The sequence below is a fragment of the Equus asinus genome, chromosome 2 (genome assembly GCF_041296235.1).
Source record: "Equus asinus isolate D_3611 breed Donkey chromosome 2, EquAss-T2T_v2, whole genome shotgun sequence".
Taxonomy (NCBI): Eukaryota; Metazoa; Chordata; class Mammalia; order Perissodactyla; family Equidae; genus Equus; species Equus asinus.
Genome location: NC_091791.1, coordinates 161,091,012 through 161,103,539, shown reverse-complemented (window position 1 = coordinate 161,103,539; position 12,528 = coordinate 161,091,012). Strand labels below are relative to the sequence as shown.

The following is a 12,528-nucleotide window of genomic DNA, read 5'->3' as shown; positions in this document are numbered from 1 at the left end:
TAGCCCAGGGTGCTTGACAAGCCAGAGGCAGAGCCGAGGATCAGAGCTCAGATGGTTACACTGCTGCTTTAGGGTTTGCACCCTGGGACAGTCGGCCTCTCTACTCAGCCCGGCTGCTCTCAGCCTTTAAAAAGAAGAGAAATGATTTCTTCTGGAAAGTTGGCCGCTCTACAGCGGAATCACTTGCATGCCTTAACGGCTGCTGGGGCCTCTTAGTCTATTCGTGATTTCCTATTCTTGTGTACTCTCTCAGATTTCAGTATTCCTAGTCATCTCGGCAAATTCTGAGGATTTACCTCAGATACAAGGCTTCTCACTCACCTCACCTAGACATCAAATAACACCACACCATCCTCTTTTGATTGAGAGACCAGTTGATAGAAAAATTCAGTTTCCAGTATAATGAATAGCTGCTTATTCACCCCAGTCTCAACCCCTTCATGCTTCCTTACAAAGGAAAGGAATAAACCTTTTAAATTTTATCTGCAAATTTCTTTTTTCGAGAATGCAAATTAGATCCTATAGAATCCTCAGACAAAGGAAGGGTTGATCTTGTATCCACGATGGCACGCATGTCTACTTTAGGGTGCCCATTTTGGGAATTCCTTTCTGTTTTCACTCTCCCCGGCATCCTCTTTCAAATCCTTGTCCCGCTTCTCCTTTCAGTCAGGATCTTGTTGAAGCACTCAACAGGAATGCTCGCCAAATGAAGTTTCTCCAAGCAACATACTTTCTGTCCAGGCTGCTTCCAATACGGTTCTAAATTTAATGACAGGTGTATGTGTGTATGTGTGTATGTGTGGGTGGGTAAAGGCCCACGCACAAGGTTATTTCATTTTTTCCAAATCCCTATCCTTAAAACAACAGGAATGGGAAGAAAGAACTAGTGAGTTCTGATGTGCTCCATCTTAGATGTAGATAACTCTGCAAAACTCACAAAACTTCAGTTCTTTATCCACCTGCAAACCTTCCCCTTACTGCAGCCGAGTAAGATATTAAAGAGACAGTATGCAGGCTATTGCATAATTTTATTGTTTAAAAATAAAAGAAAAAGAAAATTGTAATTGAATACGATCACATGGCATTATTTAGGGTAGGGAACCTTTCATTCTAAGGGAAATCAGGTCAGCCCAACTTCCCTACTCAGAGATAACTGTCAACCACTGGACAGGGAGGCAGTGAGTGAATTCATTGGGTGCTGGCCAGAGGTCTGGGCTTTATGTGTCCTAGACATTGTTTTGGGTCACCTCTGGTTCCTATGAAGGGGTATTCAGAGGACAGAGAAAGGAGAAAGAGACTCAGAACAAGAAGGGATATATATGGCCAGTGGATGGTTTTGAAGATGCACAATAACATGTTCAAGCACAATGCTCCTGGGGTCCTTCAGTACATCAAATAAGGAACAAGCCCCGGCTGGAGAGTCAACAGCTCTGGTTTCTAGGCTCCCATCTGAAATCATCCAGTGTGTGACCTTTGGCAGGAGACTGACCTAGATGATTTCTAAGTTGTGTGAATGTGGTCCCACGTTTCTAATGAAGTAAAAGAAATGCAGTCAACAAGGCTCCTGTAGGCATTATGCAAAAACAAAGGATGTATTACCACTGGGAGATCAGAGTCACTGCTGCCCCAAATTCAGTCTAATTTGGATCTAAGATTTGATTTTTTAAAAATATATCAGATTTCTATAGTCACAAGGGCCAAGCTTCTATGCTCTGTTCCTTTGATGATAAACAGAATACTAAAGGATCCCTCAGTATAAATTTAAGACCCAGATTAGTATTTTCCAACTCCTGGTTTTGAATTTTTGAAAAACATTTGTTGAGGGGTCAACTAGAAGATCAAAGAAAGCAGCACCCTCTAAGTGTTACCCTTGGCACCATCCCCCACTAAATCCAGCTCCTGTTCGATATTGCCATTTGATTTCTCCAATCCTATTTGGTAATAAGCAAAATGAAATCACCAAACTCCACTTTAATTACTTAGCACATGAAAGGGGAATAACAGAAAATCTGCCTTTGAAGAGCTTGGAGAATAATTTCTGTAAGTGCACAGACTCACCAGAATGATTAGCCTGATTTCCGTCACCAAAATGGGTGCTCAGTCTACAATTAATGCTACCAGAAACTCTTTAGATTCAGGAGCAACTAAAGAAAATGAAGAGACTGGGAAGCATTATAGAACTGCTTGCCTAAGAAGCAGCATGTGTACATGGTTATTCTTGGGAGCAAACGTTAGTGTCTTGCCTTTCCTGTGTTACAAACTGCCACCCATGGCTGGAGGGAGGTTTGTCAATTGACCAGCCCTTCCAGAATTCATCTGTGGCCACCTCCAAATGCAAACTCTTTAGTCGGAATAACCTGAGACTGGAGATAAGATAAGGGACGAAGTTATTGGCTTACCTGTGCTGGGAATCATTCTGGTCTGTAGATGGTATCGTCAAACACTCATCGTGGCCATGGAAAAGACGTACTACATGCCCACCAAGTAGGTATCCTATAAGAGAATTATATTCTACCATGAACTGAAGGGAAGTTTAATAAAGACAATCCATGTTTAAAAAGGGTAAATGCATGCAGAACTGAGTCAGTTATGGAAACCACCAAGAGAGAAGCATTTGGGAAATTACAGATTCCAAGAATTCAGGCCTCAGGCAGAAAAGAGAAGAAAGTCAAAACAATTCTAACATTGAAAGTTAAATAGCGTTTCAGAGATGAGCAAGTGCAACATCAAAAGGTAAGGTGCAGTGTCGATTTATATCATTAATAGCCAAAAGGTCACCTGAAACTAATATAATGTTCTACGTAAATTATACCTCAATAAAAAAATAATAGGTTTTAAAATACAAAAAAGAAAAGGCAAAAGGAAAATTAAATTGCTACTGTTAGGAAGACAAAGATTTTCCAATTGCTTAGGATGTAAACACATCCATCACCAAGTTCCTGGATAAGCGCCTACAATCTTGTATAGACTTTGTGGCAAAATCCAAATGTAACTGCAGTCATGGGAAAGACAGACGGTGCTGGGAAGGAGGGCAGTAAACTGTTAAGAACTGTCTTAGGAGGAGCTGGCTTTTGAATGCATCTAACAAACACAGATCAAACCTGGACACTATTCCTACCACACCACGGGGAAGGCATAATGACATTCCAGTACCCCTGAGTGGACACGCATAGAGGCCACCATCAACAAGCACTTAGCTTTCAGAATCAGGAAAGGAATCTCAGGAGCCATGGAGTTCAGAGATGGATAGGAAACAATGAACTTCAAAGGCCTGATGACCAATTAATCTTCAAATAAATTCTGACCCTTAATACAAAGAACATACTAGCAGAAGAGGGGCCGCAGTCTGAACTTTACCTTGCACAAAGAAATGGAATTTATTATTCCTTTGAATTAAAAAATTCTCCAGGCTAGTCTGCTCTCAGGAGACATATGGACTTAATATGCTCAATGTCTGTATCAGGATTTTTAAAAAATCACATAATGAGATCACTTTAGGGGCTGTCAAACTATTTTGGGTGTTGGGTTAAAACAGTAAGAATGGAAAGTCGTGCCAGAGGAGAAAAGGGTGTCATCAGTGCATCTTGTACGGGAACAGTCTGATATTCCCTAGCACGTTCTTTTTCATTCAGCCAAGGCAAGTTCTTCCTAAACTTCCCTCAAATAGTCAGAAGTCTTTTTCCAACTTTCCTCTACCTTACTGTACTACTTCCAGTTGTATACTTTTTTTTGCATTGAAGTAATTAATGATATACTGTAGGGGAATTTTTAACAGCCAATTTATTTGGAAAATTAAAACCTTCCATGATCAAGCTCTTGATTAAACTCTCCATCATCTCATGACGGTGAGGGTGTGTCCCCTTTGGGGTCCATCATTTACAGTCCTCTGGCTCCTCCAATCGATATTCTACCCACACAGAGAAAACTGTCAAGTGCTGGTGCATCTTGACTTTGCTTATTGAAATATATCAGGACAATAGTCAGGAAAGAAGGGTCACGGTGAGGTCATTTAGACTCTCAAGGCTGAACTGGTTTCTCACCAGCGGGTTCTGAGGGGGTATTATCCACAGGGCCAGATGACTCAAATGATGAGCTATCCAGCTATATGACAAGGGCCCTCAACACTTCTACAAGGGCCTTGTGAAGTCATTTGCAAACACTTCTTAATTAATCTCTACAAGCCCTTTGTTGGGAATGGGAAATAACTTTATTCCTACAGTAGGAATGAAAATTTAACATGGAGAAAATTCAGTCAAAACTTCTTTGGGTAGGAATTAAACCCAGAGTTTCTTGATTCCTGATAGAAAGGGGATGATTGACAAGAGACGTAGGGTGGAGGGTGAATTTTGGTGTAAAAGAAGAGGACCAAACACATCCTGCCTTTTTAAAGCCTTCTACAAGTTGCCTAAAGAGTTAAAAATCTGTCGTTTCCTGATAGTTCAGTTTAGCTACCATGCCTTCTGAAACTGGGGGATCACCTTGACATTCTCAGTTTTCTTCTATTTTCAAACATCATATCATAGAAGGGCATTCCCAGTTTGAAACTATGAGGCTCAGGATTAAAAATATAGTTAGAGCCTGTGATATGAGTATTTTTTAAAATTCTCATCTTGCTATAAAGTGCTAGAATGTAATGCAATAAGCTTTGGGCACTGGTATTTGACTATTCTGCTCAGCTGTGATATTACCCATGAGTAAAGTAAGGCCAGTATATTTATTATAGAACTTGAAAGGTGCATTTACTTTGCCTGGCTCCAAGAAATAGGATATGTTGAACAAACTTTGAAGATCTTAACTCCAAGGGAAAAATAAAATACTGAGACAATTTAATTTATTATTTTAAATGGCCTTCCATAAATATGAGTAAAAACAAATGGCCAAACACACTTTCATTATCAAGTTCTTCTTCCACTTGTATAGAGAGATGCACTCGAGAGAAATATTAACAATATCACCTTCTTGGCAAATAATCTCTTCTAAAACTGAAGTTGCTGAGGTCTGTACACTTATAACTAGTAACCATAAACAAAAATAAAAAGTCAGTGGGGGAAAAAAGTGCATATCCAAGTCCTGAATGCATACAGTGCTAACACAATGGTGGACTATAAAGGATTAAAAAATAATGTCAGGGATGCTCGTGTAATCAGAAGTCAGGACAAAAAATAATACATACCAACATCAGAGAAAGAAATTTAAGTGCACTAAAATCAGGCTAACAGTGTACCAAGACATTCAGGTGGGAGTCGAGAAGCAGCAGAAAATGTCAATATATGCAGCACAAGGCAGACTGGCAGGGTGAGGGGCAGAATGCATATAAAAAACACACCTTCTTCGATGCTACTTCCTGAGCACGTAGGATGTACATTCCAGAGTGTTTGCATAAAGGAGGCGTCCACTTGTATGTTACCATTTGATATCGAGAGATGCTGCAGCAGAAACAGAAATGAGACAGCCTTTAAATCACCAGGCCAGGGGTGACAGAAGCAGCTCACCTAGAATTTGAAGGATTAAATTAAACAGTCTTACTGTCATCTGGCTCTTTCTACATAGCCTATGGGAGATTGCGCCACCCAATCTAGAATCAGCTTCAAAGTGGGACACTTGATTCAGGGAAGAGGAAGTATTCAGCCACAGAGGCGGCAGAGCAGTGTTGACTTCATCTCCTTAGCTGGATCCCAGATTCAACAAAAAGCTTTAAAATGTCTATTCTTGATAGGATAAGGGAACTCACAAATAGGAAAAATTACTCCAGCCTTTGGGCTAAGCAAAGCAAAATCTGCTGACAGGATTGGCGCTGAGAAGCTTAAAAACTTCTCTGACATTTCTCTGGTCTTCAGGCGACCCCCTCCCTGCCAAGGGCTTGATATCAATGATGCTCGCCTGGTACCCATCCCCAGGTGCAAAATCTCAGCCATGTCTTCTAACCACTGTGACATCCCACCTGCTGAAACATCTAAAATTCTCTTCCTCGCTCCAACATAAGCTTATTTTACCATATCCCCTCCTTTCTGGTTTGTTCTTCACTGGACAAGAGCTAAGCAATGTGATAAATTCACAGTAATGGTAGCTAATGTGTAAATAGTTGGATTTCTCAGGAAGTGCCTGGGACATTTAAGCAGAGTGTGCTGGGCACAGTACCTTAATCTGAGAGGATAACTAACAGTTAAATTCCAGGCCCCGTGATAATCTGCAGGAGAGAGAATTTATCACCTCTCAGGTATACTGTGTAAAGGCATCTTATCCTACCCAGCTTGCTGTGGTTCTGTTCTCCTTGGCCATCTATTCCTAAAAGAAAATATTCTGAAAACGAAAGACGCCTGTGTTAAGAGGTACTTACAAGGTATCTTTCAGAGAACACACTGACGAGGATGAGGTCATCACCAATTCGAACTTTCTCTCCCTCGGACCTCTGTTTGGAAGCGGGATGTATGGTCCACCAACAGGCTTCTCCTACATAAAGGCTCCTTGAGTTAGTCATTGCTTCACAGAAGCCAGCATCCCTAATTCTGCCCCTCATTCTTCTTCCTCCTGATGATAATCCTTCAAATACACACACACACACAGACTCCAGATCTAAATTTCTACTAATCTATAGGCATTCCAGTCAGCCCCACATCTGCTCTTGACTATGTCTATCATTTTTATTTTCTCTAGAGACAGAAAGACAGTGTTTGGGAAAGATATTAGAGGCCAGAAACTAAAGAAGCCTTTGAGTATTTTTAATACATATAGAAAAATGCTTTATTCATAGGTACTTACAATTCTTTGTTTTAAGAATTGACTTCATTGGTCTGCTGACCACTTACAGACTTTTCTCTTTGCCCACTCCCATGAAATTCCACTAAAACATCTGTAATTCTAACTCAAAAGTCAGAGATTTTCAAAAGGCCTAAATCTACAAGGACTAAGACAGCAGGTGAGAAGTTGATAGCAAAAGAAAAAAAGAAAGAAACCGACATTTTGGAAAGTGGAAAGTAGATGCTTTCAGCCAAGCAAAAGCTAAAACTCAAGTCTTGGGGTAAGAAAATGGAGGAGAAGTTGATCTCAAGAAATAAGGTCATTCCTGCTGTGTATTTCCCAGAAAGTCTCTGGAATTGGAGTAACAGTTACTTGTGAAGGCAGCAGAAGATGGGGTTGAAAAACAGAAGAATTGGTTTAAAGTTTTAAAGGAAGAGTTAACCCCTACATCCTTTTCTCTATCTTGTACAGCCAGATGACTCTCCGTCTTCCGCCCTAGAGAAGATTAGAAGTTTAATTCATGGAATAGCAAACCACTGAAGGACTGGTTTTGGAAATACCAGACACTGTCAAACAAAGAATTAAAGAGTATTGCTGAATCATTAAATTTTATCCCCTGATTAGTGAAAGCCCAGTTCCCGTCTCTTCCAGATTGCCAGCTGCAATATTGACCCCACCTGGCCAAATCTGAAGATTACTCTTTAGGGAGGCCAACTACACAAGACAAAAGCTGCTACTGCATGGGCATTTCCAGTGAAATGCCTAGCCCTTGCTGGATTATGGAAAAGTGAAGCCTAACAGATTGAAAGTCACAGCCACACACTCAGAGCCTCCTGTCCGTCAGCTTTTACGGTCTTGATCTAAACACGAGCAGAGACCAAGGATCACCTGACATCTGAGCAAAGTCTCTAACACAAAAGACAGGAACAAACCAAAAAGGGCAGAAAGGAACTTGGAGAAAACAAAAATTACAGAGACCCAAAGAAAACTTTTAAAAAATCATATAATTAATAATCTCAGAGAGATAAGAAAAAGTTACATTCACAAAGCAGATATGAAAGTATCCATGAAGGACTCCTTCAGAGAAAAAGAAAAACTTTTTGATCCTGAAAGAGAGAGAAAGACACAAGAAGGTTACAGGATAAAGTTGAAAAGTTCTCAAGAAGAAAAACAGATTAGAAATAGGAGTGAAAAGAAAATTAGAAAGTCAATCTAGAGGATTTCCAGAAAGCAAGAGAGAAAATGAGGGGAGGAAATAAAGAAATACTATTAAAATTTTCTCAAAGTTGGAAGACAAGTATTATCAGATTGAAACGGCCTATAGAGTAGCACAGCGGAGAAGAGAGACTCACACCAGGGTCCATTCTTGTGAGATTTAGAACAGAAAAGATGGGATCCAAGCCCAGATATAGAACTGTGGAATTTCAGATGTAAGGGCAAAAAAGAAGATCTAAGCAGCTCTCAGAAAATATAAACAGGTCGCATACAGAGGACCAGGAATCAGAATGCAGACATCTCAACAGCCAGACCATAGCTAGAAGAAAATAAAAGAAAGCAACTAGGATGCTGAGAAAAAATAATATGCCCAATGTAGAATACTATGAATTACTTGTGAAGCTGGAATTAAGAAACTTTCAGATGACAATTTACCTCTCATGGATCTTTTCTGTAAAAGCTTTGGATAATGAGCTGCACCAAAGTGGCGTGGTAAACCAAGAAGGGAGAAAAACATGAGATCCAGGAAACATGGAATCTAAGAGAGACACAAAGGGAATTTCCTGGATGATGGTGGATGTTCCTAAGAAGGTGAAACTGACAGAACATCTACCATGATTGAATCTGATCGGGGAGAGTTTTAGTTCTATGGGACAGTTTAAAAATGAGTGAATGATTGGGTCACAGAAAATAAAACAAACAAATAAGGCTATTATTAACTACTAGAAAACTCAAAAGTAATACAATAAAGTGAACTGATCATAGTATATCATTATTCTCATTTGCAAATAAAAGTCACAGTTATACCAATGTAAGTAGTTAATATTAATTTGGTAGTTACATAAGAAATAGATGTAAATACATTGGGAGGGTGGAAAGAATAGACAGGGAAGAGTGAAGCATAAGAACTAAATTTTTATTATTCACTCAGGATACCAATAGATCATACATAGTCTGGAAAGAATAACTCAATAGCAGTACATCATATTATTCATAAATAAGTGGTGAACACTATTAGAGGAGCTAAAAGTAGATGCCCCAGAGAGGCAGGAATCCAGAATAGGGAGGGGTAGGGCAGGAAATCGATGTTTCTAAAAAGCCTAGGAACACTAATTATGTCTTTAAACTCTGTACAGGTATTAATTTGATTTACTTTGGTAAAATAAATTTGATTATTTTGATTAAATTAAAAATTTTGTGACAAAAGAAGTTGACTTCTACTTTAATGGGAACATGAGACATGTATCCATTACATACTCTGGACAGCCAAGGGTATTTGGGGTGAAGTGGGTCTCTAAAGAAGCTCCTGTTCTCTTGCCCACTCCTGGGAACAAGACAGTGGTCTGGAGACTAGGGATGGGGCCATTCCCCAAAACAACAGGATATGGGCCAGTCGATGGCCCTAAAATACATAACAGTACTTTGGGTGTGGTTTCTTGTTCTTTTTTTTTCCTCATAAGTCTAATTCCAAAGCTATGTTTAAATGCTAAAAACAAAACAAAAAATCTTTGAAAGGAGAAAAGAAAGAACTCAGTAACCAAAAATCAAGGGCAAAATGGTCACCAGTTCTGTTAAGTAAGTCAAATCATTTATGATCCACTGTGCAGGGGGAAAAATTCCAGAATTGTTCAAGAAACTGCTTCCAAACTTCTCCTAGAGATTCCGCTCAACTATTGAGCATTTTACTTGTTTTCAACTCTGAAGAGGTTTCTGAACCAAAAGGGCATTCACGGAATGACCTGAGTAAGAACCACAACACGAATCTGTTGGATTCTGAGTGAATCTCCTGAAGTGAGAAGTCTCACCCCAGGCCACACCGAAACTTCTCTGAGCTGTATTCACATTCTCCATCTCCCTCACAAATACCAAGCCCGCTTTCTTCAAGGAGAATGTGAAATGGGTCAGAGGGAGGGAGGTAAAATAAATTATTTTAGGCTTTGGGTTTTCATGTACACCTGGCCAACCCTTTCCCGCCTGTCTTCTGATAAGTCAGCTTCTGATCAGCCAACTTGAACTTGAGTTGGTACATGTGTTCCCCTGGTCTGTCAGCAGAATTCACACCAAGCATAATTTTAAGAATTTAGGAAAAAGTGTTGGAAAGAGTCATATTCCCTGCTTCTATTTTCCCTCTATTTTTTATGTTCTCTTTTTTTTTTTTGTGAAGAAGATTAGTCCTGAGCTAACTGCTGCCAATCCTCCTCTTTTTGCTGAGGAAGACTGGCCCTGAGCTAACATCCATGCCCATCTTCCTCTACTTTATATGTGGGACGCCTACCACAGCATGGTGTGCCAAGCGGTGCCATGTCTGCACCCGGGATCTGAACCGGCAAACCCTGGGCCGCCAAAGCGAAACATGCACACTTAACCGCTGCACCACGGGGCCGGCCGCATATTTTCCCTCTATTTCTTATTGGAGGTTCTAGTAATTAAATAAAATAGATTACTTGAACACATGAGTAGAAAGTGGTATTTCTCAATTTCTTCCCAACTCTCAAAAAAAGTCATCATACTGATATAAATAGAATGACCATATATGGCTTTTCTGATTATGGGCTCCAAGACTGACAGCTGGTTTATATTTAGAAACCAACTTACATTCAGAGAGTGTGGCACTTCACTCATTTGTAATTTTCAGCAAAGGTTGACAACACTTTAGGCGACATTATATTTTAAGAATAACACTTAGGCCGAAAACAAAGCAAGCTCAAATCAAATTCAAATATAATCTTATTTTAGAGAAGAAAACATAATGGGCAGAGGCAGGCCTACTCTTTTGCTTTGTACAAAAACAGGAAGAGAAGGATGAGAGAAAGGGGTTCTCCTCAGGCATTCTTAGGACACTACCGTGCATGATGCAGAAACAGCAGGTGCACATGGTTTAAACTGTAGATTTCTTTTTCTAGATCATCTGTAAAATCAGACAATCTGGATCACTCCCTTATGAACCGATACAGTTTTAGAATAACAACATGAACTTTTGTCCTTCTTTGGCTACCCAACAATGGAACCCTCCTTCTATTTGGGGGAAAATGTCATGATATTAAAGACTGTATCCAAGTGAGACTCTTCCTTCAGTGTGATCTAGGCTCCTTTCTCTTCCCTGGCCTCTCTTTGTACCTGCCCTTTTCCCAAGCCTGGAGCTGCAGATTTGGGTCAGATTCTACCCAACCTTCTTCCAGTAAATGCTCATTCTGCTTGAGTTAACCTGAACCAGTTTCTGCTGCTTGCAACCAAGAATCCTGATTGGTACATAGCAGGACATCTAAATGGAGTAGAAATTCCATAGGTAATGACCTTGACAGATGGTCAAATTACTCATGAATATTTCAGCCACAGGGAGCATGCTACAACCCAAAGCCAGCTGTTTCTCTGCTGGATAATTGCAGATGTTACAAACTAGTTTCCTTTGCTGAGGTGAAATTTGCCTCCTCTCAACTTCTATTGGTCTTTGGGACAACTCACAGCAAGTCAGCCCCTCCTTTGATGCTAGAACTATAAATATTTGTAGATAGTTATCTCAGTTCTCTGTTTTTCATCTGGTTTCCAGGGAGAACCTGCAACATCCTGGTCGCCAGCTTTCTTAGGATCCATCTCTTGACTGTCAATATTTTTGACTGAACCCAAAGTATATGATGCATAGCACTCGTGGCAAATGACAATTCAATGACAATGAATCATATAGTGAGAAATTTATTTTCTTTTCATTACTCTTTAAGCTCTCTGATTCTATCAGAGAAAGTTTTAAGTTTGGAGCTTGTGTATCATTAACACTTTCCTAACATTTGCCAACATCTCTTCAATTATTCAATGACATGGTTTTTCTTTTCACTATCTTTACTTTTATGGCAAGAGATACTAGTTTTCTACTTACAGCAATGGTATAAGTTTTGTCTCTAAAATTCTAAGTACAAAACTAAGTAAATTTAAAGAAAAATACAAAGTAAATGATAATAAAGGAGATGCACTGGAATGGGAAAAACCAAGATTGTGGATGTCCTTGACTGACATTTGGGAAACTCTGCTTTAGAAATAGCTGGTTCACTGTAGAATAATGGGACTACGCCTTTGATCTAGGCACCCTAGTTCATTATGTAAGCCCTTATTATGCTATCTTTGTTTTTTAGTAGTTATTCATTACCATCGGTTCTTATCAGGAATATCTCTACTTATTTTCAGTACCTAACCCTAAAAAATTGTTTTTATTTGAGACACTGGCAGACTGTGCTTAAAGCATTACGTTATCCTTCATTCACACTTTCTATGTTTTCATCACACGTTCTTTCTTTATTATTCTCCAAAATTTTATCAGACCTATTTTTTTGACCAGGTTGGTTTAGAATCCCAAATGAATAACACATTCAGTACCCTTCTCAACAGCCCTTTGCCCAAGACCCCACTGAATAGGAGCTCTGGGAATGTTGACTTACCTGTGGCATGTTCCCGCAGACCTACATCAAAGGCAAGTTTATCTGTCTGGGATCTTGATGTAGCCAAACATGTTAGATACTGTGAAACAAGAGCAGATGCTACTGAAGTCACACTCTTCTGTCAGGTCTCAGCATCTCCCCACTAGCT

The 12,528-nt window shown here is 39.7% G+C and overlaps 1 protein-coding gene across 8 annotated transcripts in view; it reads right to left on the bottom strand.

The window, feature by feature from the left end:
- RYR3 (ryanodine receptor 3) overlaps positions 1-12,528 on the bottom strand; it is a 484,911-nt gene that overhangs the window by 269,714 nt on the left and 202,669 nt on the right. For all 8 annotated transcript variants that reach the window (XM_070503827.1, XM_070503874.1, XM_070503852.1 and 5 more), the window contains exons 5-8: positions 12,381-12,459; positions 6,338-6,450; positions 5,327-5,426; positions 2,400-2,493 (exon numbers count right to left, since the gene is read on the bottom strand). In XM_070503827.1, the coding sequence (XP_070359928.1) occupies positions 2,400-2,493; positions 5,327-5,426; positions 6,338-6,450; positions 12,381-12,459 (386 nt within the window). The remainder of the gene's footprint in view (positions 1-2,399; positions 2,494-5,326; positions 5,427-6,337; positions 6,451-12,380; positions 12,460-12,528) is intronic.